The 26,947-nt window shown below is 46.4% G+C and overlaps 1 protein-coding gene across 1 annotated transcript; it reads left to right on the top strand.

Annotated features, from left to right (window-relative positions):
• Window positions 1-792: 792 nt before the first annotated feature.
• Window positions 793-25,190, top strand: Arhgef5 (Rho guanine nucleotide exchange factor 5). Its single transcript, XM_028876447.2, is given in 17 exon segments — window positions 793-899; window positions 7,665-8,712; window positions 8,715-8,782; window positions 9,030-11,025; window positions 11,534-11,591; window positions 12,323-12,387; window positions 12,579-12,832; window positions 15,283-15,443; window positions 16,162-16,314; window positions 16,603-16,732; window positions 17,005-17,079; window positions 17,454-17,543; window positions 18,522-18,679; window positions 19,276-19,437; window positions 21,065-21,135; window positions 23,597-23,701; window positions 24,475-25,190. Coding segments are annotated over 16 exon segments (4,740 nt in total). The 5' UTR covers window positions 793-899; window positions 7,665-7,676; the 3' UTR covers window positions 24,633-25,190.
• Window positions 25,191-26,947: the final 1,757 nt, after the last annotated feature.

Below are 26,947 nucleotides of genomic sequence, written 5' to 3'. Positions count from 1 at the left end.
GGAACCTTCCAGAGTAATGAGTGGGTCTGGGGAGAGAGCCTATGCTTAGAACATCCAAAGTCCCTGTCCTTAGGTAAGGGAGTGTGTGTGTGTGTGTGTGTGTGTGTGTGTGTTAACACACCAAAGACACAGCTTAAGAATTATGTATAAACAAACACATACACTCTCAGAATACTGCAAAGAACAGGAAAGGATCATAAACTGGACATAAGCTCTTAAAATGAACTTAGGAATATGGACGCAAACAGGGTATCTACAGAAAAGATATAAGCATGTTTCACAGGCACCCAATAAAGGGAGACAGGGAGAGAAAGAGGCACAGAGACAGAACTTGGTCAAGAGACACCCTTTATCTTATGCCAAACACCAAGGAAGAGAAAACTGCATTGCATCCTGAAGATCAAGACACACGGACAACACAAATCTCAGATGTCCCGAAACATCAGCAAGCCAAAGACAAACTCCAGGGCCAGAAAGCCAACCGGGTCCGTTGGAGGCCTGAAGAGGACCCACGGGGGAAGAGACACCGAGGGGCGTCCAGGGGCACGAGAGACACCGGGGGATCCCGTGCCCGGCTCTCGGATGCGGCTCCCCGAGTGGCTGCGGCCGGGGGACTCCGGCCCTGGGCGGCCTGCGGGTGCTGTGGGTCGGCGCTGGCCGCCGTGCCGAGCCCGCACTTCCCAGCTCTGCTCGCAGCTGCCCCTCCCCCGGGAAGGTGTGTCCCTGTTTCCTCACCTGAAACTTCCTTAGGAGAAGCCGGTCCCTCCCTCCCGTCCGGCGGCAGGGGCGGGCCGCGGGTGGGGCGCCGGGGCGGCCTGGCCTGGCTGGGGACCGCGGCGGGCGCCCGGACCTGGAGGGGACTCTCGGGCCGGTCCGGGGCAGCATGTGACTCCGACCAGGTGGGTGGCCTCCTCTCGCCTCGGCCCCGGGCTCCAGGGGGCCGTGGCGCCCGGCGGGAGTGAGGCCGGGGCGGGAAAGAAGCGAGAACTAGGCCTCCCCGGGGACCGGTCCCTGCCGGGTCCCGGGGCTCAGGCTCCGGAAATGGGGGGCTGGGCCAGGGGGCCGGGCTCCGAGTGTGAGGGGCTGAGTACCTGGTGGGGAAGAGGAAGGGAGCCGGAAGGAATGGCCTCTTGGAAAAGTTGGCTTCCCAGCCAGGGCTGCGTCTTGGAAATGGGCACCCTGCCCCGCGAGCTTCCCGGGCCAATAACCAGAACTTTTTTTTCCCCACCCACAAAGTCGGGGGCCTGGGGAAAACTAACTCCTAGGATAGGGAATTCTTGAGTTTCAATTTCTAGACTGTCCCTTACCTGGAAGTGGTATTGTCTCTATTTTTTTTTTTTTTTTCTGGAACCAGGCCTGGGCCTTGCTTCGTTATCTTCACGGCATTTCCATGCGTACGTATGTGTGAATCTGTGTACACACCTCTCTCCGCTGTTAACCAAGGCTCTGAAATCTGTAACAGGGATCCATGCTCTGAGTTCCCTCTCCCCTATTTACCGGTCTATAGGGAGCTTCTTGTTGGCCTCAGTAAAACAAGGTTCTTAGAAAAGTGTAAGAGAGCCGTTTCGAGCAGCCAGCCAGCCAGATTGCGGGTGCAGGCGCCCATTTTCAGAGCCTAGTTGTGAACATCTTTTCTAAAAGCCTTTCGGCACAACTGGCCAGGGAGAGTTAATCCGGGGCCTCAGTTTTCAAGTCTCCGTCCCCCCCTCCCCCTATTCCTGGATCTTGGGTTCTCAGGACAGACAGTCTTGTCCTCCTATCGGCCTAGCAGTGAACTCTGGCCAGCGCTAGGTCAGACCGGGAGGCGGGGGAGCAGCGCACACCAAACAGAAAGAGGGTGAGGTGAGAGGGTGGTTTTCCTTCCAGCTTCCTCCCTCCCTTGCCCCCCAACTGTGCTCTCGGCTTTACTTCAAAAGCACCAAGTCCCAGAGAAACAACCCCCCAGTGTGGCCTCTTCCCAGACTTCCTGCTTTATCTACACCTGGGGTATGGAAGCTCTATCAAAACAGTCATCATTTGTTAACCAGTCCTCAGGCCTAAGACTGAAAGCGTGAACATTGAAAGGACGTGGGGGAGGAGGGGAGGAGCTGGGCAGGGGACCGAGGTGTAAATTCTGTGACTGTGGTCAAAGAGGAATGTAAGCATTGGGAGGAAGAAATCAGAAGGAATGTAAAGGGATCCCTCGTTTCACAAGAATACAGAAATTCCAGATATAGCCAAAGTTTTCATATATCAGGGCTCCCTAGAGGGGATGGCTGTCCATAATGTGATTTGTCTGAGGTTGTCTGTGGTCACATTATGCACTTGTCTGTCTTTGGGATAGACAAGAAGACGTCATTTGTGGTGTCTGGAATCGTCACTTACTCTGGTGTAGACAGAAATGGGATCTCTCCTGGGATGGTATGTTAAACAGAATGGTATAGAAACAAACAGGCGATGGAAGCCTCCGTGATGAACAGGACTCCCTACTTGTGATGGGTGTAGAATAAGCTGGCCACTTAGAGTGTCTGTAAAGTTCACAAGAACAGTGTCACCCAGGATAAACAAGTCATACCCTACCTGAGTGGATGGTCCCACAGCCACAGGTGGGCCTGAGGACATAAGCATCCTCATTTAGGATGTTCTTATGTAAGACCATCTGCCCTCTGAGGCAATCGATGATGTTTAAGAACATCAGAGAGTAAATAAACATTGTTTATTCTGTCCATCACCGGGTTGGTGGGACAGGTCTTAGCAGTGGTGTCATACTACCCTTATTTTGACGTCTTTGGAATATGAGGGCAGTGATGTCAAACTCTGAATCAAGTTAACCTGTCTGTGCAGTGATCGTATGTGCCAAATGAAAATAAGAGGGTATCTTTTGGATTGAAGGTGGGAGATTTGTTTTCCTACTGTAAGCACATGTATAAATGCCATTGTAAATGCAGAAGCAATTATCTTTGAAATCATTTTGTACCTGGTGATTAGAAATGGACAAGAGCTAAGGTGTTGGGAAGGGGTGGGGGTGGGGGGACGGACTGTGGAGGTCTGCTGTGTTCTATACTGCTAGTGGGGTGACTTGGAGCTTTGTCTCCTAACAAGTACACACCTTGGGGTCTTGAAGATGCTAAATGTCTCTGGTCTGGATAGAAGCCAGTTTCCCGTGATGCTGTGCCCGGCCTCTGCCTGTGTGCAGATAAATAGTGATTAGTCACCCCAGATGAGAAGGAGATGAGAATGTTTCAACTCTTAACGGAACGGGTAGTTAAAAAAAAAATCCATTCTAATTCTAATGCCTTTATATGAGTAAGACCATGTTTCACAGATTTCCTTTAGCTTTCTCCACATTCTAGCCGGGTCATGCCTGTTTGTGTAGGATTATTAAGGTAGAATTAACTATAGAAACTAAGGATATGTGCTAACTTGGGGATGAATGGTGTATAAACAGGTGACTCCCATATTCCTTTTCTTTCTTTCTTTCTTTCTTTCTTTCTTTCTTTCTTTCTTTCTTTCTTTCTTTCTTTCTTTCTTTCTTTTTTCTGAGACAGGGCTTCTCTGTGTAGTCCTGGCTGTTTTGGAACTTGCTCTGTAAACCAGGCTGGTCTTGAACTCACAGTAATCAACCTGCCTCTGCCTCCGGAGTGCTGAGATTAAAGGCGTGTGCCATCAGTGCCCTGAAACCACGTTATTTCTGAAAAGATAAAGGCATTGCAGAGACATTCATTGTGTCCTTAGATCAAGACTGAAAATAGCCACATAGCACATAGTACATGTGGATGAAGTGTGGCTATGGCAGGGACTCATTTATAAATGCAGGGAGTCCTCTTTTACCGTATGGTGATGTTCAGAGATAGGGATCCAGACAATACAGATGCTGGTGGGGAGAGATAACAGGGTTTGTCACTTTGTTTTCTGAGGCAGGTAGAAGCAGGTTTCAGAAGGTGTCAGTGAACAAATGTGCTATTTAACATGTGGCTGAGAGAATAAGGTCAAATTACATATCATTTGTGTATTTCATATTTAAGGGCTAAATAGAGCAACTCACACACTGCCAGTTAACTGGAAAAGGACATAAAAATCCTTCAGCCGGGGTGCATTTATGTTAATCGTATCTACTTGCCCTATATAGATAATATCTGCATCTGTGAGGTGACCAGGAGCTTGTCACATACTCTATCTGCAAGGTGCCTAGGGACTTGTCTGTTTATGTCAGATCTCTTGCATAGAGACTACAAGGGTAGGTAAGTCACTGTGGGGTGTGTGTGTGTGTGTGTGTGTGTGTGTGTGTGTGTGTGTGTGTGTGTACACATACATAGCCACTCTGCATGACGACAAAAGGCAGTTTCATGAGTGGGTTTAAACCTGGAGTAGACCGGAAGGGTGCACAGCTGTTTAAACCTGGAGTAGACCGGAAAGGTGCACAGCTGGGTGCACTGAGGGACCCACAGGTCCACAGGGGCCTCTCTTGTGTTGTAGCTGGATGATTGGGTTCTTGCAGTAGACAGGAGTCTTCATTTCCAATCATTTCTATCATTTGCTTAGGAAATGGAGTCTTAGAACTTGAGTTTTGCCGTCTGCAAACTGAGCAAAGTCTTGTGTTTCTAGGAAAGCCTCTATAGCTCACAACTTTCTGTTTCTTTCCTGCACATATTCAGTCTCTCAGAGCAATAATACCAGCAATTTCTATGACTTTTAAAGATAAGTGAACTTTTTTGTATTGTGTTAGTTAATCTTCATTAGAACTGTGAAGGAAGCAATTTTTCTCATCTCTTATAGATGAGGAAAGGATATTCAAATATATTAAATGATTTCTACAGTTGACTTAAAAGCCAGCAAAGACTCAAAAAGGCAGAAATGAAAAATTGAAGCACACCCTTTTAACTGTACATCTTTCCCAAGGACCATAAATCTTTAGGTGGAGGGGGCTGCACAGTTATGGAGATCCTGATACAGCTCAAAATGCTAGACAAGTTCAGTGTTGGTTTGTGGAGAAGCAGAAAATTCTTTGGGACCAGATTCCAGCAGAGGAGCACCACGTAGGAAAGCCTATAGCTGAGAGAACAGGGGTTGAGACCTGAGGGTAGAGGCAGGTACTGAAAAGGGAAGGCAAAGGTTAGATTATAAGGTGTGTATGATCTTTTCTGAATTTTTGGGGTTCATCTCAGGACTACTGAGAAGATACCAGAGACTTTAAACTACTACAAGTGATATTTTGTGTGGAAAACGAACTGTATGTGTGGAGGCTGAGGCTAGGCTGTGCTCCGGGTACAAAGATGTATGAGCATGATATGGAAACTCTCGGCCAGGAGGGAAACAAGAGATTTATTCTTTATATTTAAAATATTTATTGATGACTTACTATGGACCTACTGTTGTGCTCGATGTAGGTAATTGAACAAGACATGTCTCACACAGCTTGTCATTTGTTGGTTGAAATTGAGGTTAAATCAGATCACATGACTATATAATTGAAATGGTATAAATTGCAAAAAAAGGGAGACGTGAAGTGAGTTGCAATTTGGTTTGGTTTGGTTTTGTTTTTCGAGACAGGGTTTCTCTGTGTAATTCTGGTGCCTGTCCTGGATCTTGCTCTATAGACCAGGCTAGCCTCAAACTCACAGAGATCCACCTGCCTCAGCCTCCCTCTTGCTAGGATTAAAGACGTGTGCCACCACTGCCCGGTGAGTTACAGTTTTTAATTACATGACATAGAAATGTAGTTTAAGCCATTTGAGGAATTGGAAACCCAGAGCCGAAGTCATGACAGCATACTGGCCTTTCCACCAGGAAGGAAAAGTCCTTGTGAGTCACAACCACCAGCAAAAGTGGTGATGCAGGGGACATGGCAGACTGGCACCTATTGAAACTGGGTGGAGCGGGTGGGATGTGAGGCTGGGAAGACAGCACATAGGCAGAACTTGTTTTAGAGAGTCGGAAGAAGGAGGGTGCCTGGGACAGCTCAGACAGACACTGTTAGAGTGGTTAAAGGGATAGTCCATGGCACACAGGCCTGGAGGAGACAGGCTACGGAAAAGAGGGAGGATGGAGAGTGGACATGCGGGCTGCTGAGAAGTGCAGTAAATGAAGGTGGCATCTCTCCATTGTTTGCTGAGCGTTTTTGCTAAATAGGATATGAGGTGTTCTTTTGGAAGGGGGAAAGACAGAGTAGAAAGTCACAATGTTGGGAGTAGTGAGAGGAGTTAGTGTGGTTAGAGAGAAAGACAGTATCATAATGAAGGTAGCACAACTTTACGAGCCACGTTGAAGAGAGGAAGCAGGATTGCCTTTCCGTTTTACAGCAGCTGTCTCTATAATTGAAAACAAAATTGTTCATTAGTTATAAAGCACTGCTAGATACTATGAAAATAGGAAGACGAGTAAAATGCAGACTTTGTGAAAAGGACTCATCTGTTGCACGTTGGCTATAACAGCTTGACCTACTTTAATCCTATGTCAGCAGCTCCGGAGGATGGCTGCACGCCTGACACTGCTTCTCTGGCCTCTTAGATGGAGGGTGTGTCGGTCCTCATGTCTGGTAGTTATTCCAGGCTGAGTCACACTGAGAGTCCAGAGAGTTGACAGGGAGGACTAGACAATGGCATCATAGAACTTAGAGGGCAGTGACCACTGGCAGTTCCTGGAACTCTTTGACAATGGTCTTTCATGCTAATTGAATTGTTTGTAATCGGTTTTTCCCACAAGACTACAAGATCCACCAGGCGCTTTGTCTTGGTCACTGCTCATTGTCTACACGTAAAAGGGTCACTAGGTAAATTGTGTGTGTGTGTGCCTTGAAGGCTCTCCACCTTATCTTTTGAGACAAGCTCTCACTGAACTAGTACTCATTGATTGACTAGCTGGCTGACCAAGAAACTCGAGATCCATTGTCCCTGATCACCCCTACACATGTCCCTAGACACACTTTACTTCTCCTGGCATTTTTTATGTGTATTCTAGGGTCAGTATGTTTGTATGGCAACTGAGCCATCTTCCCATTCCCTCTAGGTAAATCTCTATTACACTTACCAAATGAACCATCTCCCTAGTTCCTCTAAGTCCCTTGGGAACTACAGAGCTGGCTTAACAGTTAAAAACACTTGCTGCTCTTTCAGAGGACCAGGGTTCAGTTCCTAGCACCCATATTAATGACTCACAGTCACCTGTAACTCCAGTTCCAGGGGATCTATTGCCCTCTCCTGGACTCTGTGGGCACTGGGTGTGCATATAGATAATGTATAAATAAAAATATATTTTGAGGCCGGGCGGTAGTGGCGCACGCCTTTAATCCCAGCACTTGGGAGGCAGAGCCAGGTGGATCTCTGTGAGTTCGAGGCCAACCTGGTCTACAAAGCGAGTTCCAGGAAAGGCGCAAAGCTACACAGAGAAACCCTGTCTCAAAAAAAAAAACCAAAAAAAAAAAATAATAATATATATATATATATATTATATATATATATATATTTTTTGAAAAAATCTTTAAAAAGAAAGTGTAGCTTAGTTTAATTTAAAAATAAATAAAGTTAAACGAGACATAGAAAGGCTAGTGCTTATTTGATTGAATACCTGTCTTGAAGAATGACCCTGAATAGAAGGACAGAAGTCTCCCTTTCGTCTTCCTGATCTCTCCCTTTGGACACAGGAAATGAAGGAGGCATTGGAAACTTTTGTTTTGTATTCTTCTTTAGGATTCAGCCCTGATGGAGGCTGAGCAGCCTGAACATGGAGCATCTGCACCCATCCCTGCCATAGAGGAATCGAAAGCTATCCCTGAAGCTATCATGAGGAGCAGTCAGATCCCTGTCCTGGAGCCTGAAGCTCAAGAAGGCCAAGACCCATCCTACAAGTGGGCAGATGGACACAGACCCCTGATGGGCCAGCCACAGGAGTTAAGGGACATGAGTGACCACATACCTGATAGTATGGGATTTTTCTTAAAGGAAGTTTCTTCCAATGTGGAGACCAACCAGGAAATCCTTGTGGCTGAGGCCTTCCACACTCCAGACCCGCTGGAAGCAGTATCCCAGAGCCTTAAAGACAGTCTGTCAAAAACAATAGCTGTCCCGGAGCTCTTGGCCTGTGCTGTTCGGGAGGAATGGCCAGACAAATCCAGCAAACTGGACAGCACAGTGGAGCTAGAATTGCAGCCGGAACTCATGTCTTTGACACTGGCAGTTAGCAAAGCAAAAGAAGAGAAAGACACCTCGCCAGACCCTTCGAGCCCTAGAGGATTTTGGCCTCCCTGCAAAAAGCACCCTGGTGAGACAGACCAGTCTGGGGGCCATGGAAGTGGACTGGTCAGGCAGTGGAAAGCGCTGCAGATGGAGGCCATGCAAGAAGAGCACGGTCAAGAAGGCCTCCTCCAACCTCAGAAGGCCCAGGGACTCGAGGGGCAGGAAGTCAAAATTCAGGAGGAAGGAAGTCTGAGGGGAGACATTTGTTCTGATGGGCTTCTAGGGAATCGGGAAGACGAGGAAGAAGAGGTTTGTGGCCGTGAGGAAGAACAGGAACGAGTGCAAAACCATAGAATGCTCGGAGGACAGAGGGCCAGTAAGGGACTGAGTGGGGAACTGGAGGCTCTGGATTACAGTGAGCGGGGTCAAGAGGACAGGGATAGGAGGGTTCAGGGTCAGAGAGATTCAGAAGAGGAGGGATGGGACAGGGAATTAAGAGAGGTGGAAGAGAGGAGGGCACACTCTCAGTATGCAAAGAATCAGAGGTTAGTAGTGAAATCAGAGATGTGAGTGGAAAGCAGGGAGATAATGATGAAACCCAAATAGTGATGCCAGGAGAGGGCCAGGAGGAGGCTGAGGGCCAGGAGGAGGCTGAGGGCAGGAGGAGGCTGAGGATCAGGGGAGGGGGACGAGGGGTGAGGATAGGGGGGCTGAGGGCAGGAGGGGCGGGCAGGGGGGTGAGGCCAGGAGGAGGCTGAGGACCAGGAGGAGGCTGAGGATCAGGAGGAGGCTGAGGATCAGGAGGAGGCTGCGGGCCAGGAGGAGGCTGAGGATCAGGAGGAGGCTGAGGATCAGGAGGAGGCTGAGGGCCAGGAGGAGGTTGTAGACTCAGGTGAGGGGGGACGAGGGAATGGGGAAGGGGGTGGACAGGCAGCCGTGGAAGGGAGGAGAACAGACGAGAACAACAAGCATTGTCCTCCAGTGGATCTCATAGCTCCTGAGGCGCTCTCTTCAGGAGCACTGTTTCCAGACATCTCTTGTTCTGTGTCTGATATTCCTGGGGCTCAGTGGGAACCTGTTCCCAAGGAACAGATCCTCCCAGCTCTGACTCCTGCACGGGAGCCAGTAGAATGGCCTCACCAACCCATTTCTCCACCTGCCTCTTTTGCTACTGAAGAACTCCCTAATGATAGGACTCACAACAGCCAGCAAGAAGGATTCAGGCTGAAGAAAGGGACAGTGTCTCTCCAGGGGACTGAGGTTGTCTCTGCTAGTGTATCTATGACTCCTCCAAGGACACCGGATTCAGCTCCTTTCAGTCCCACTGAAGTCTTCCCCATCACTGCCACCCTGTCACCTGTTAGCCCTCCAGTTGTCCTTCCTCGGAAGGACACCCTAGCAGCCTCTCTCTCGACTGACACTCCACCTCATGGTGGGGCACTTGAGGCTCCTCCGATACCTGCAAAAACTCGCAAGGACCCATGTGCCACCCCTGACAAGGCCAACGCTCACAGCCCTCTCACCAGCTACGCTGGAGCCACCCAGCATCTAAGAAGTAACTCGTTCCCAGGCTCTCACAGGACAGAACAGACTCCAGACTCCGTGGGAAAGTCTTTTTCTTTCTCTCATTCGGAATTACCACAGAGGCCCCCCAAACCTGCCATCTATGGCTCTCTGATCCCACGAAGAGACAGAAGAAGTAGGGACGGCATCGTCTTCTCAGAATCCTCTGCTGCTTTCTTTGCTTTGAGACAGGACTCCGAAGGACTCACTTCAAATCCAGAGAGTCCCGGCGAGCCTCATGGTAGTCCGCTGTGGGGCTCCCCACAGAACTCAGCCTTTGCCGTGGGTTCTCCTGGGAATGTTTCTTCTCTATCCACTGTCTCCATGGACATGAGGAAACATGAAGCCTTGCCCCCTCCTCCCCCAGGAAAGAGACATAGCTACAGTTCCGTGGTGGAGAGAGATGGCCATCTTCATGTAGTAGCCCCCACAGTGAAGCGATATAGTCATCCTCCTCCATTGGCCCTAAGTTCAGGGCTACCTGGATCTCCTGAAGGCTCGTTTCCGCTAGTTCCTGACTCTGTTGTGTTGAGGCAGCACCGCCCTCTGCCAGCCACCCCAGAAACCCCCCGCCATACTCAGACCTCCATCTCCTCCAGGCTGAGATACAAGAAACCATTACCCCCAACTCCCTATGTGCCTGACCTCTGCCATTCTCCCCTCTCCCCCGCTAGCGTACCAAAGATGTACAGGCCTCTACCCCCAGTCCCTTCCTCTGAACCACCCCCATTACCACCAAAATCCAGGGAGAGAAGCAGGAGTATCCAGGGAGGAGTTATACATTCAGGGGGTCAAGCCAAACCAAGACCCACTGGCCAAGACTGGACAGTCTCCACACTCTCTGTCGGACGGACCTCTTGGCCCCCGGCTACAGGCAGATCAACAGAATCATTGGTTCCCACCAGTGGGAGTATAACTGAAGTGTCCACTGGCCTGGCTTTCAGCAACATGATAAACCTTCTAAATCCCTCTTCCCCTACCACTCCCTGTACCCCGGAACTTCTGAGACCTACCAGTAAGGATGAGTCGGAGCTCACCGAAGAGTCTGAGTCCCCCGTGAGAGGATCGTTTAGAAGATCAGTCCCTCAGGAGGGATGTAATGACACACGGAGGTCAGCTTTAGGACCAAAAAAGCAGTCAGAAAAACCCACCCACCAGCAACTGGAGAAGGCATGCAGCTGGCCCCACAGGCAGGACCCAGCCAGAACAGAGAGTGGCAGTGAACAGGCTGGGGGCCAGGCCTCCAACAAGCACAAGGGCTGGAACCGGCAAGGCCTGCGGAGACCTTCTCTGTTGCCGGAGAGCTCTGCAGGTGAGTGGGGAGCAGAGGGCGCAGGGAGATCGGTGTTAGGCTCAGCTTTTCTTCCATTCTTGGGGCCTCTCCTGCTCTCTCTGCAGCTTCCCTCACCTGCATATTTATCATCAACTCAGAAACTCATGATCCCGTGATCCCGTCAGAATGTTCTTCCTCCCCTTCTATCTTTCCATCTCTGGCTTCCTCTGAAGTCCACCTCGTCCTGACGTTGCCAGACTTCCTCCGTGGCTACACCTTCTTGCTCCCTGTCTTGAAGAACTTAAGGCACCATTTCTTTGTGCACTTCCCATCTGTTTGAAGGCTGGGGGCACAGCTGATACCAGTCTTCTATCCTGAATGAGGGCCAGGGACACGGCCTGCTGGACTCCCAGAATTCCTCTGCCTTTAGTGTTGTCTTCTCTTCCCGATTCTAGTAGAACTGTCTTCCTTCTGCTCATCTGTGACTCCTGCTCATCCTTTCACTTTCTCTAAATGTCCCTGTTATGTCACCCATTTCCCTCTCCAGATTTGAGAAATCCAAGCATGGGAAGACCTCCTGGCTCTTCAGATTCTGTGGTTTTCCGGTGAGTTGCCCTGGCTCCTCACAAACTCAACTCTATGGTCTTCATTTATGACTCTTGAGATTCCCTTAGTAAAGGCTGGAGAGATGGCTCAGAGGTTAAGAGCTCTGGCTCTTCTTCCAAAGGTCCTGAGTTCAATTCTCAGCAACCACATGGTGGCTGAAAATCCATCTGTAATGAGATCTGGTTCCTCTTTGGGCCTGCAGGGATACTTGCAGGCAGAACACTGTATACATAATAAATAAATAAAAATCTTAAAAAAAAAAAAAAAAAAAGATTCTCTTAGTAGGACTTCAGTGGATAAGGATACTGGGACCCAGTATTCCTGGTGCCTCTATCTTCAGAAAGTAAGGAGAGGAAGAGGAAGGTATCAGAACTGTCGGAAAGGGCAGTGTCTGGATCATCCCAGTTCTACCTGCTGTGTCTGGGTCTACTGTCCTCCTCAAGCATATGGCTAGAAACCAGTCTCCTTCTACATCTGGGGTTATTGTTTGACTTGCCCATTTTTATAAGAATTTACAAGTTTTCCCCAAGTCCTCAGGATCTCTGGACTTTGAGGTAAGGGAAAGGGGTTGAATAGAAAGATTGATGATGGGGACTGATTGAAGCCACTGTTCCTTTGGTCCTGACATCCCAGCCTGTGTCCAGAGGATTAGAGATTTCTTCATCTAAAGTCACTTGGGGGTCTTCTGTCTCATGGTCAGCAAGCACCCCAAAGCCTCCCTACTTCACAGGGAGAAGAAACCGAAGGAGGGGACAGGAGGCTTTTCAAGACGCTGCTCCAAGCTCATCAACTCCTGTGAGTGCCTTGAAACAGATCTCTAGGCTTATGCTTTTTGCCTAAAGTGGGACAGGGACTCATGACTGCCAGCAATAGAGTGGTGGTGTCCAGAAGAAAGGGTTGCCAGAGGTCAGCCATAGAGGGCAATTTCTGGCTGTGGGCTTCCACTCACTTCATTTTCTTCTTCACCCATGAATCCTCACCCATAGCCCAGCTACTTTATCAGGAGTACAGTGATGTTGTTCTGAACAAGGAGATTCAGAGCCAGCAGCGGCTGAACAGCCTAGCGGAGGCACCTGGACTCTCTTCCCCCCGGCAGCGTCGAAAGGCAATGGTGTCTTCAGACTCCTACCTACAGCGCCTCTCCATGGCCTCCAGTGGCTCCCTCTGGCAGGAAATCCCTATGGTGCGCAACAGCACAGTGCTGCTCTCCATGACCCATGAAGATCAAAAACTGCAAGAGGTACCACCCAGGGCAGGGGGGGGGCGACAAAGTCATATTTGCTAATGTTTTGTCTCCTCCTCACCTTTGTCACCAAGAGCAGGCTGTCCCCACCTCACAGTCCCCTGTATACACATGCTCACCGCCATGCTGAAGAATGTGAACTGCCCTCAGAATCTGAGCACTCAGCCCACTTCCCACATTCATGCATGTGCCATCTACTCCTGCCTGTACTGGCTTGGGCTCCTACGTACCTCTGAATTCGTTGGGAGGGATGTGAAAGTAACTTCATCACTGATGCTTCATGATGAGCTATAATCTCCCTACCACTTCTACACGTATTTCAGACAAGCCCCACGCTCAGTCTTTGTGCTGGCTCCTTTGAAGAGGACAACTTCTTGTCCTTTGGTTCTTTTGATCTCACTGGCCCTGCTTGGTCATCACGCCCAGTATCAAGACTGAGGGAGACAATGCTTGTCTGGTTCTAAGCTGGGACCATTAGTAAGTTTTCTATAAGCAGTTCCTGCTTTCAGATCTGTCTGAAATAAGAGGTAGAACCTTTCCTTCCAGGGAGAAAGTAGGGCACAGTGGGATAGAGTAATTAATATCTAAGTAACTGGGTTCCACAACAGATGATCTAGACATAAAGCCTTCATTACTTGCTTGATTTGGCCAAATCCCTTGCTTTCTCCAAGATATTGTTTCCCACTTGTAAAACAGATACAAAGAGTTACTGGGGGTGGGGGGGGAATAAATGGTTACTACAGAATCATCAGTCAGAAAAATATGATTTGAATTTTGATGATACAAACCTGGCTTCATGTACTAGCTGGATAACCTTAGACAAGCTATATAATTTCACTGCAAGTTTCAAAACACATGCGTTGAGAAAATCACTAACCTGTTCTGTATTCATTTCTTCCCATCAAAGAATGGGAAGATGAAATGAACTCCAGCCACCTCTCCCTGAATCTTTAGGAAGCTAGGGATTCACAGGGTCCAGCCCTCATTCCTGTTGACTCTGTGAGATGGGAGGCCTCTGCATCACTCGTTCATACACACACATTCAGTTCATGAACTAACATCTTGGGAGCCTACAAAGTTCCTTCACAGACTCCATTCCTTTTACCAATCATGTTCTCTGAAGTGTGTGTGTGTGTGTGTGTGTGTGTGTGTGTGTGTGTGTGTGTGTGTGTGTTTGGAGGGGGGTTCATTATATCTATGTAAAAGGACAAAACAACAACAAATACCCTTAAGTGTCAGGAGCTTAAATGAGCCACCTTAAGCCATATGGTCTTTGAATGTTGAGAATAAATGTGCGGTGTCATGCTTCAGGGTTGTATAGAAAGTCCCTGTGTGGTTGGCTATCTCAGTGATCAGCAATGAATGTCTGTCTTTCTCTTCATCCAAGTGGCCTTACTGAAGCTCCATGCTGAGAAGGGAAAGGAGTCCACTGGTCATGTCTGGGTCATTGCACCCCCCTGCTGGAGCCTCCACACACATTCTTAAGTGCTTGGTTTCCATTTTAAACTAAAACTTTTCTCACATATCCTCCTTCTTTCCGTTTCTATTTCTCCTCAGACCTCAAATTGAGCTTGTCACCTTCCTCCCTAAGTCTTTTCCTACTATGAGCACTGTGGCTTCATCAACGATTCCATCATCCAACCCACTACCCAACTGAAAAGCAAGGTGCTGGCTTTGGCTCCTCCTCTGTACACCCCAGTTCTAGCAAATCAAGTCTTCCAAGTCTGCCTGCTTGATGCTTAGAGCAGTCTGTGTCTTTTCTACTTCTAACATGCCTAGGACTGGCAGGCTTTCATTTCCCAGCTAGACATGGTACCCTTTCCCAACATTGCTCCTACCTCTTCTAATCTTTTCCACACTTGCTAAAAGATACTGTCTTTTAAAAAAATAATAATAATAACAAAAAATAAAAAACTACCCAGTTAATTCCTGTTGTGCTGCATTGTTTACATAGCCCACCTTACATAGCCTACTTATCCCTCTGGCGTCATTTCCTCTTTCTTTTCTGTTTGTTTGTTTAGTAAAAGTTCTAGAAATGCTCAACTTATTTGTTTCTTCTCTAAAAATAAGTTTCATTGTGTTTATTTAAAATATTAACCACCTAGTTATGAGGTATAACACAGTCTATTTTGTTGGTAAAATTGTTACTATGATGTGGTAAATTAACATATCTGTGATATCACAGAGTTATTTGCATATGTGTACAACTAGAGCTTTAAGTTTCTTGAAAACATAAAGGCTTACACATGTTCTTCAGCCCCTAGGTTGAATCTTACATACTCAAATACTTTTCATATCTCTGCTAGACTAAGTTAAATTTTGTGACTGTGAGTGATGAAACAATGTACCTACTTCAGTGTTTGGCCCTAAAACGTTGTTCAACAACTGGTATCTGCCAGAGAGTTCATAAAAGTATTCATGAATCTTCCTCTTGTCCAACCCTCTAGGCCAAATTTGAGCTGATTGTGTCAGAGGCGTCTTACCTTCGCAGTCTAAACATAGCTGTGGATCATTTCCAACATTCAGCTCAACTTCGGGCCATCCTGTCCACCCAGGATCACCAGTGGCTCTTCTCCCGTCTACAGGATGTGCGAGATGTCAGCACCACGTGAGACTTCTTCCAAACTCCATCTTCTCAACCTCGCTGTTCTTAGCCATTGAATCTTCAGCTTCTTTCCTCCCTCACAGACACCTTCTCTTTGTCAGTCTCTGTATGAAAGTGGGCCTGGGCTCCCTCCAAGGAAGCAGGTAGAAAAAACTAAGAAGAGGCAAGAGTATGAGGATTCACATCTGTTAATAGACGAGTGAGATGTGCTTCCTGGATCGGGGTTTTACATACATTCTGGGTGTGTACTGCAGTGGACACAAGGTATAAAAATCACTGAAAGAGGGGGCTGGAGAGATGGCTTACCAGTTAAGAGCACTGACTGCTCTTCCAGATGTCCTGAGTTCAAATCCCAGAAACCACATGGTAGCTGCTCTATAGTGGGATCTGATGCCTTCTTCTGGCATAAAGGTGTACATGCAGGTAGAGCACTCATATACATTAAATAATAAATAAATCTTTTTTAAAAAATCACTGAAAGACTGGCAAACCAGAATAGAATAAAAGAAGAAAAAGAAATAGAATGTTATTTCAATTAAATCAGGAATGAACTAGTAACAGCCTGGGGGAGGCTGTGCTGCATAACAAGGCCACAGAGCTGAGGAGAGGCAGTAGAAGTTAGTGGTCATGGAAACAGAAGTTGCGTGCTCAGAATATACAGGGCTGAAACATGCTGAGCCGAGGCCCCCGTGCTTCATGAGACTGTTTCAATACTGCGCAGGTTCCTTTCCGACCTAGAAGAAAACTTCGAGAACAACATCTTCTCCTTCCAAGTATGTGATGTTGTCTTGAATCATGCCCCAGAGTTCCGCCGAGTCTACCTGCCTTATGTCACCAACCAGACCTATCAGGAACGCACCTTCCAAAGCCTAATGTGAGAATGATCCCTGTCCGTTCCCTTCGTGGACATTGCCGTGACCTTGACTTAGTCCCTAGCCCAGAGTGCTGTCCCCAGAGTACTTGTTCTTTTGCCTACTGTGTCAGCTGAAGTCTCAGCCCACTCCCCATATCAGATTGTCCCTGCAGTCACATCTGGACCCTGTACATAGGCTCTTACCGTTCTTTCCCACTCCCAGATCCTACACTTCCATTCCCCAGACCTTCACTGAGCCCCCTTTTCTCCCCATCTTCCTCCTCACCCTGAGTTTTGCTACTCATATAGGAATAGCAACAGCAGTTTCCGGGAGGTCTTGGAGAAGCTGGAGAGTGACCCCATCTGCCAACGCCTGTCTCTCAAGTCCTTTCTGATACTGCCCTTCCAGCGTATCACCCGTCTTAAGTTGCTACTCCAGGTATGGCAGATACTTCTTTAGTCTAATTTCCTTGACTCAAAGACATGATCTTGGGAGGTTTGGAGGCAAAAGATCATCCATTCTTCTGTGAAGTTTCCACATCATGTGGAAGATGTGAGCGGTTTCACAAATGCACACAGTTTCTTTCTTTCTCAGAAATCTTTGCTTTTGGAACTGTGTCCCTGACTTCTGCATCAGATATCCCCCCGTTATCTCTTCCTGTTTATCCATTCTTCCTCCCATCTGGCTCTTGTCCACTATTTGTTCTACAGAACATTCTGAAGAGAACCCAGCCTGGCTCCTCAGAAGAGGCAGAGGCCACAAAGGCACACCATGCCCTGGAGAAGGTAGGCAGCCATCATATCCAATAACCTATAATACTCCTTCCCCTGGTACTCATGACTGAAGAAAGTATGGGACATGGGACACTATTAAGAGGAGAGCTCAGCAACCTCCTTGCGTGCACTAAACTTGTTTCTTCACGTTCCATGTCTAGCAGCTATACCACAGTCCCAATACCACAGTCCCTCAGTATGTTCTCTCAGATCATGTAAAGTAGTTTAGCCATCTAAAACATGAATTTGATGCTGTTCCTTCAGCTCCAGCCTGGTCGAAAAAGACCGAGGTTTGCAGGCATCTTCTCGGATTGCTTGACTGGGACTTACAGCTCAAGACTCTAACACTGTGATCTTCCCCTCCCTTTATCCTGCTCCCTTCTCAGCTGATCCGAGACTGCAACAACAACGTGCAGAGGATGCGGCGGACAGAGGAGCTCATCTACCTGAGCCAGAAGATTGAGTTTGAGTGCAAAGTGAGCTGTCCCTGGCACACCTTCCTGCCTCTGAATCTCTTTAGCATGTCCTACAGACCATCCTCTGACAGTCATCTTGCTTACATCATCTCCAGTCTCCAGTGGTTCTACCTGCCCTTCTCTCCATTTCTGGAATATGCAAATGATCGTTTAGTTTACAAGACATGTTAATAGGTGGAGGCATAGAACTATGTGTGGATTTTATTACCTTTGCTGTAAAAGTAGAGGATGTAAATCTATTGCTGCGTCTGTGAATGTGCATAAGGAAACTGTCAGGATAATGAGAAGGGGGGCAGTAGTTACTGGAAGAGGAGGAGGAGCACTCAATAAATGGACAGAAGGAATTTCCCAGATTATAAGAATTTAGGGGTTATGAATGCTTGACTCACTTATTTTATCAGATCACCTTTAATCTAACCAAAGCAACATGCCAAAAACCTCAAAATGTCTTGTCCAAACAAATAGAAAATTGATCTTCAACATTGAAATTCCAGTGCATTGCAGATACCATCTTTATCTCCCTAGAAGAGAAGGGAAGTCCTTCTCTAAGTTCTATCAGAGCTCTTTTCCCAGGCCCCAGTTCTCAGCAGACCCCACCTTGATCTCCTTATCCTCAGCTTCATGACTGATTCTGACTGCCTGTCTTGGCTCTGATCATCATCAAGGAAAGAACAGATAACATAACTGATCCTTAGACTTTTAGGATGAGGTCTTATGCCCTCCTGTTCATTAACATGTTCTGCATGGGCTCACAGACTTCTCCCACATCATCACTTGTTAGATCAGAATCACCTTCCTTTGAGCATGTAAACACAGGATCCACACACTAGTGTGGTATAGTTACAGGGTTCCAAGAGACAACAGAATCTGGATGGGTTGGTTAAGAGCAAGAGGGAAGATCTGGTATTGGTGGTGGGTTGGTTGGGCAGGACTGAGAGGAAGCTCATGACCTGTCTTTTCTCTCTTCCTGATCTTTAGATTTTCCCGCTTATTTCCCAATCTCGATGGCTGGTGAAGAGTGGGGAGCTGACAGCCCTCGAGTTCAGTGCTTCCCCAGGGCTGAGGAGGAAACTGACCACTCGTCCTGTCCATCTGCATCTCTTCAATGACTGTCTGTTGCTGTCCCGACCCCGAGAGTCAGTGCCTGGGATGGGAGGCCAGGGCATAGGGCCTATGAAAGAATGGGATAAGTCTAGAGGGACACCAAATGACCTGCTGCCAACGAATCCCTTCTCAGACAACTCACAGTCTGAGTCATGAGTCATAGCTTAGAGAACAGAAGTAGGGGGTTAATATTACCAAATTACATCATGAAGTCACAGAACCAGACCTGTCCCATGTTAAAGACATGAGTAAACCACAGCAAAGAAACACTATCTTTTTAAATAAGTTTATCTATGGCTTCATTGGGTTGTGCCTAGCATATTAGCCAATATATCCACTTGGCTAATTTCAGAGCTTAAACTCTGGTCTTTAGGACCTTTGAAAGTTAACATTGGTTCTTATCTCTTCGACTTCTTAAAGTAGTAAATAGTGCTATTGCAGTAAATAGTTGGTTGAGACACTGGCATTATCGTGTTGAGAGCAGGTTGAAGCCCTCATATGGATTTTATATGAATACGGTCTGTAGAAGCGAAGAGCAGAGAACTTGAATTTAAGACTATGAGGGTGAGAGTGGATGAAGTACAAAAACTCTAGAATCAGACTTAAAAGATTTCTTTCTGTCTTGCAGAGGCAGCCGGTTCCTGGTATTTGACCATGCTCCATTCTCCTCCATTCGAGGGGAAAAGTGTGAAATGAAGCTGCATGGACCTCACAAGAACCTCTTCCGTCTGTTCCTGCTGCACAACACACAGGGCACCCAAGCAGAGTTCCTCTTCCGCACTGAGACTCAGTGAGATGGGGCTGGGCAGCAGTTGGGGGAGGATGTGCCAGACCATGGCCTCAGCACTTCTGGAGTGGGGATCATTCATAGAGAAACCCAAAGCCCCAGAGCTAAGCAGTAACTTGAAGGAGATTCAGTGTGGGCTGAACATGCAAAGTTGCCACCTTCTTAACATCTGCTTTCCAGTGTACTAAAAATCACAAGTTCTATGAGACATCATGAGGGAGATGAGCTGGCATGGAATGAGCAGAGAATTGGATTGCTGTATCTGTGAGAGATCCAGCTCATCTGTACAACCCAGAGCCAAGGCTATAGGGCACTTACATGAATAAAAAACACCTTATATGCTTTCTTCTTTTCCTTAATCCCCTAGCTTCATCCGCCATTGAGCAGAAATCTATAGTGTTAAGAAATATGGGTTGTAATCTTTCCAATGATGATAACAAATGAATACAATCACATATACACATACACTGTTTTGAGAGTTGAAATGATAACTGTAGAACCTGATATATAGTATACAAACTAAAGAACACCCAGTGCTTTCCTGGTACTGTATGAGACACAGGAAAAGCTTGTCTGTAAAATTATTAAACACTTCCGTGGCTTAAGACCCCACATGATGTGGGTGCTGTTGCTGGAGGGCTTCTCTCCAGGTTCCCCAAGCCCCGCAGTCCCACAATCCACTTATAAAATAATCTGTATGGCCGTGGCAGGCTTCTTGCTAACTGCTCTTTTATCTTAAATTAACCCATTTCTATAAATCTATAGCTTGCCACGTGGCTGGTGGCTTACCGGCGTCTCTACATGCTCTTCTCCTGGCGGTGGCTGCAGTGTCTCTCCCCTCCTTCTTCCTGTTTCCCCAATTCTCCTCTCTCTTTGTCCCGCCTATACTTCCTGCCTGGTCATTAGCCATCAGTGTTTTATTTATATAGAGTGATATCCACAGCAGGGTGCTTTTCAGCTTGGTCCCTTGGAAGACATTTCTAGTAAGGTCAATGGTTCCTATCTCTACCCATGGAACAGAAAAGATAGGACATGAGTTTGTATTCAGGATTTTACCTTAGATAAATAATCCGATGTAGCTTTGTGTTCTTTTTTAGGGCTATGGGCAGCATCTTTTTGGAAAGTGAAAGTGTCATTCTCAATAACCTAGGTACATTTGGAAACAGGATAAGAGATTAGAAGAATGTTCAGATGATCAAAAATTAATTTGAGATCACATTATAGACAACAACAACAATGAAATGGAGATAGCTCCTTGGCTTACTTGTTATTAAACAGTAATTTTCATCTTAGATATTTAATTGAAGGGAGGTAAGTGAGGAGCAAGAGTCATGCAGAGTGGTCATGTCTAACCAGATGAGTGTTTTGCTTGGTATGATTTCCAGACTGAAAAATGTTCATGCATATGATTGACAGTTCACCTTATGACTTTTTGTGGAAGATATGCCTGAAGAGAGAAAGGAAGAATACACAAGATACACTAACACGTGTTATAAGATCATTCCATGTTTCCAGCCAGGCAGAATCCCACTGGCTTTAGGGTAGCCACCTGCCTTCCCCACTACTGGCCCTCAGCCTATGTCCCCAGACTATAACTGAAGCTATGACTCTTTTGTTTTGTTTTTTTCAGAAGTGAAAAGCTCCGATGGATCTCGGCCTTGGCCATGCCCAGAGAGGAGTTGGACCTGCTTGAGTGCTACGGTGAGCAAGGATGTAACGAAAATGGTAGTGTCTATTTGTGGTCTCCTTTAGATGAAGGGTTAAGTGTACTGGGTGGTAACTCTAAAAGTCTCCTGTTCATTGGCTTTTCTTAGAATTTCATGATGAATTGCTGGTGGTAGAAGCTTAAACACTTGTGATACATCTACTTAAAAACTGTCATTTACGCCGGGCGGTGGTGGCACCCGCCTTTAATCCCAGCACTCGGGAGGCAAAAGCAGGCTGATCTCTGTGAGTTCGAGGCCAGCCTGGTCTCCAAAGCGAGTTCCAGGAAAGGCGCAAAGCTACACAGAGAAACCCTGTCTTGAAAAACCAAAAAAAAAACCTGTCTTTACCATGGTAGTACTGTACCTCATACATTCACTGCCTTAGGCACATATTTGTTCTTTGTAAAATATATATTCCTTGAAGTCTTATCCACTATGATTTTGACTTAGTTTTACCAATTGAAGATATAAGAGGGAAATAAGGGGAGACAGTGTAGCTTCAATGGGGAGGACAAGAAAAGACCAACATTGATTTGGTATGGCCATACCCAGGTAGCTGACATTGCTTACCCAGAACACACAGAGGTAGCCAGAGCCCAGAGCATGGCAAAGGAACACTGGGACTTTTGTGGGTAAAAAGAACAAATGAGTGTAATGAACCTTGGAAAAGGACCTAGGAGAACCCAGCTGAACTCAGTGTTGCTTGCTTGCCATACAGTCCATTGGTTCACTTCATTTATGGTAGGTAGAGAGGGTGGAGGGGACTACTTCACTTTACTGCATTTTCCGTGGATGGAAGATGATGCCGAGCTTTAGAAAAAACAGTGCACTATTAATAATGTAGCATTCTATTTATTTTCTGCAAATCAGAAGAGTGCAGCAAAGTATAAAGACAAACCCATCGAAGATAGATTGCTGCAAGGACAGACGTTCTCTGAACTCTGTTATCTTGAACTTGATTCCAGTCTATGGAAATGCTGCCTGGCTCATAAGAAAGCATCTAGAATTTCCTTATGAATCACTTTGATCAATGATCATCTTGATCACTGGGCAATGGTAGCACAAGTCTTTAATCCTAGCACTCAGGAAGCAGAGGCAAGTAGGTCTCTGTGAGTTCAAGGAGAGCCAGGGCTACACAGAAAATCCCTGTCTCAAGTACAAACAAACAAACACAAACAAACAAATGATCATCTTGATCAATTCCAGATGAGGAAAGTAAGGTCAAAAGGAATCAAAGGCACCCAAGTCACCCAGAAAGTCTAATGCTAGAAGACTATTTTTAAAGGAGAGGGGTCCCTTACTGGAACATTGAAGAAAATGATGAAAGATTCACAGACTTCGATTTTGAATCTTGTTGGAAAAGCTGTCACCTAAGTTCTGAATTCTGTGCTGAAGATCCTAGGGACCACTTGACTGGAAATTTGTGATTGTGAACATGGAATATCACAGATCAAGAGCCAAAATTAACTTGTGCCATTTTTTATCACAATAATAGCCTTTATTACCAACCACTATATCTGACCTGACATCCTTGTGACCATTAGGAATGTGGAATGTATTATTAAACTTAGTAAATCATTAACTTTCACCAGCCCTAAAGCCAGGTCTGTTAAGATAATGTCAACAACCTATAGGAGAGGTGTTTCTTCTCTGCTATAACCTGCCTACCTGAGGACCTCACCAGCGTATTGGCAAACACATTGATTCATGCCTTGCTTTTGTTCTGGGACCATAGGAGTAACCTCTTCCACAGTGGAATGTGTCATTCATGGCAACTTGACTCTATGCTTCTAGGCCACAGTCACTTTTATTTGGCTCAGAGCATACTAGATCTTGCTCCCTTTGGAACAAAATCTGTGCTCTGCCCTAGCAAAGCAAAACACATGCATAAAATAGTTGGTTAAGGGATATATGGTTCCTCTCCAACCGTCAGTTCTAAGGAGTTCAAAAGCCATTGAAAACTGAAAGATCAATCAGGGAACATCTAAGAGAGAAGCTGGGTCTTCAGCTGAACCTCAAGTTTTGCCATGATGAGGAATTAAATGTGGTCACAAGGTATTTTCCTGTCTTCTTCCCCAGAAGTAGAATTTTTAAAAATTAGATCCCATACTCATATTTCTATTTCTTTATTGAACCAGGCTTGTTTGATCCCTGGTAGATGATGAAGATGTTTCTAATCACCTCTTTTGTTTTTGTTGGGTCTGTCATTTTTTTCCTGGCTTTTGTTTGGGTTTTTGTTGTTGTTGTTGTTGTTGTTGTTGTTTTATGTTTTATAGATAGGTTCTCACTCTGTAGCCCTGGCTGACCTAGGCATGCTCTGTAGCCCAGGCTGTACTCAAACTCACAAAGATCCACCCGTGCTTATCTCTACTCCAGGCCTTCCACACTCCCCTCACAGTTCCTTGTGTGTGTCCTAGTCACGGCTCCTCACTTTTCTTCACTCTTCTCTTCCAAAGACTCCCCACAGGTTCAGTGTCTCCGTGCCTACAAGCCCCGAGAGAATGATGAGTTGGCACTGGAGAAGGCGGATGTGGTGATGGTGACTCAGCAGAGCAGCGATGGTAAGAGGGGGAGCCCATGAGCAGGAGGCTGGCCAGCAGAGGCAGCAGGAGGCGCACTAGCTTTCCAGGGCCACCACAGCAGAGCACTGAACACAGCTGATAACAACAGTAATTTATTCTCTCACGGTTCTGGCGGTGAGAAGTCCCACTTCAAGGTGTCAGCAGGCTCCTCTGGAGCTTCTAGGAACAGTCCTTCTTTACCTTGTCCCAGTCTGACAGCTCCAAAGTGGCTTGTGGCTGCATAACTCCAGTCTCTGCACATGTACCCTTGAGGGCTCTTCTCTCTCTGTGCATATAAATTATCCTTTCTGTACGGAGACCGATTCCGATTGGTTGACGGACTCCAGGGTGGCCTTGGTATAACTTCATTAATTGTATTTGCAGTAGTTTCATTCCCAAGTAAGAGCAAATTTTGAGGGGTTGGGGATTTAGCTCAGTGGTAGAGCGCTCGCTCGCCTAGCAAGTACAAGGCCCTGGGTTCAGTCCTCAGCTCTGAAAAAAAAAAAAAAAAGAGCATATTTTGAGGTAGGGACCAAAAACTTTGATGGACAAAACTCCACTGATAGCAGTGAAGCAGGTCCCAGAATGTTTGGCTGTAGATATCAGCAGACCTAGGGCAGCCATCTCCATACCCTGCAAGGCTGGGTTTTTCATGCTGGAGGATCCTAGTTCATTCAGTCTTAGGATGTAGATTGATTTTCAGCCAGGAGGTCCAACAAGTTAGCATGGGTCCTTAGCAGCTAATTCTTCCTTCCTCTTCCCGTGGACTGCAGGCTGGCTGGAGGGTGTGAGACTCTCAGATGGGGAGCAAGGCTGGTTCCCCGTCCAACAAGTAGAGTTTATTTCCAATTCAGAAGTCCGCGCACAGAACCTCAAAGAGGCCCATCGAGTCAAGACTGCCAAACTGCAGCTGGTACAACAGCAAGTCTAACTGTTCTTGGGAAAGAGTCTTCTGAGATCATGAACAAGCATTCCTGGAAATGGCTGGCCACAGGGACCTGCTACAGAGGCCGTCTGTGGACCAGGAACTCGGCCTTCTGAAAGCCCAAGGACTGACTCAGTCCCTTGCTCCAGTACTTCTTTCATTTTGTGCTTGGTGGGGAATATTGAGTGACTTCACACTGGATTCTGGGATCCTTTTTTCGAAGGAAAAGGGACTGTGGGGTCCTGAGCCTAGGCGGTGTACTTCCCACTACCAGATGGTGCTTGTACATCATCTGCTGCTACAGTGCAGATTCAGAGCTGGCCAGATGTGAGGCTGTAGACACATGTTACCAGATGGACCTCAGCCCACTGCAGAGTGGGGTTGAATGGGGATTAGCACATCAGGTGGGGTGTGGACCTGCTGACCGCTAGGGTGTCTTCGGATCTAGAGATTCTCCTCAGTGCATGCGCCCTCGAGGTCTTTGTTTCTTGGTGGCAATGTGAGGATGGCATTCTCTCACTCTAATAAACTTGGCACTTCTCTGAGTGTTTTCTTCTCAGACCACTCCGAACTCACTGAACAAGATTCACAATGCAGAATCCTTTAAGAACTCCAGCCTATGTGGTGTGTCATTGAAGACCAAACTGGCACATAGACAATATCAGCTACTGACTTCTTCGACAGAGCCCTAGGAGCTTGAGCAGCGCCTCTGCTTGTTCAGAGCTTGTAGAAGGTATTAAAAGACACTGGTGGGTAATGAGAGCCTCTTCAAATAGTTTACCATATCCGTAGGCACAAATAAACTAATTTGGGTAGATTTTGCTCTTTAGACCATTCATGAATTTCTGCTATGACTTGACTTGCTATGAAGTTGTCAGCCTAGGTATTCCGGCTTGTGAAAGTCGGGGGAAAGAGTCCCAGAATCCAGTTAGCATACTGGCATGGGCCAATCGGCCCAAATCCTTAAACATAAACTGCAGCACCCAATCAACACTCTGCAAAGTCTCATCCAGATGGATCATTCTGTCTCCTTTAACATGGCCTTCTCAGTTGAGAAGATTGTTTTTCTTGTTTAGCATCCTTATGTGACAGTACATGACATCCTTTCTGCCATCTTTTAAGGAGGATCACTATAGTTCTTAGCCATTCGATTGTTTATTCTTACGACTTAAGTTATTATAAAAGTAGGAATGAAATAAAGTTTGGTAGCGATGATATAGTAGTACTAACTTTTGACAGCACATTGCCTTTTTAGTCATTCTAAAATATAAGCCTGCTTACCTCTTTTTAAAATAGACCAATATTTTATTTGAGGCAGAATGAGCAATAAATCTAAACTAGGGATAGTCTTAGGGAAGCTAAGTTGAGAGATTCACAATCTTCTAGTCTGGTCAATAAAAATGACTAACATGTGATATATTTTCCATGTGTATATGTAATTTAACAATTTAACGACAGATTCTTATTAATGGCTGTGATAATTGCATTCCAAACTGTTTCTATAAGTAGCATTTGAATACTGGCCATACAACACAGAGAGAGTTGCAGTTTCCAGGCAAGTTCTCTAGTTCTTCAGCGGTAAAGAAATGCACCATTTCTTCATGGTGGATATACAGGCAGGTGTCGGTGCTGTCTGAATGATTTATTGCTTGAAGTGATTGAGGGCTTAAGATGCCTTTGTAAGTTCTTTCTTTTCTTTTCTTTTCTTTTTTTTTTTTTGTTTTTCAAGACAGGGTTTCTCTGTGTAGCCCTGACTTTCTTGGAACTGACTCTGTAGACCAGGCTGGCCACAAACTCACAGAAACCCACCTGCCTCTGCCTCCCAAGTGCTGGGATTAAAGGCGTGCACCACCACCACCACCACCACAACCACCACCACCACCACCACCCAGTTGCCTGTTTTAAGTTCTTAATACATTTCTTTAGTTACGTAATATATAGACACTGGATTATTCTTATCTAATCTGGAAAACCAAAAGACATTTGGCTTTTACATACCAGATGGTCCTTAATTTAGATCTTTGCTTAAAAAAAGAAAAACTAGATGTGAGTAATCTCTCTTTGGGTGAGTTACTAAATTTTCTACTGACTTTGAACTTGGGGGAAATAATGTATATGTAGACCCAGTGACTGTCACCTTCTCCAGATTTCAAGACTTTGCTTCAGTCCCGAGTGATGTCAGTGGCGTAGAAGCCCAGCAATTACTTATGAGAAAGTGTCAGATAACCACGTTTGAAACATAGATGCCACCCCGCTTTTTGTTGCTTTTCTAAGTAAGCGATGCATGGCAAACATCACTGTGTACAGGCCTGTTTATAGGT

The sequence above is a fragment of the Peromyscus leucopus genome, chromosome 3, assembly GCF_004664715.2.
Source record: "Peromyscus leucopus breed LL Stock chromosome 3, UCI_PerLeu_2.1, whole genome shotgun sequence".
Lineage (NCBI taxonomy): Eukaryota > Metazoa > Chordata > Mammalia > Rodentia > Cricetidae > Peromyscus > Peromyscus leucopus.
The sequence above is the reverse complement of the archived record's forward strand: the minus strand, read 5'-3'. Positions and strand labels throughout refer to the sequence as shown.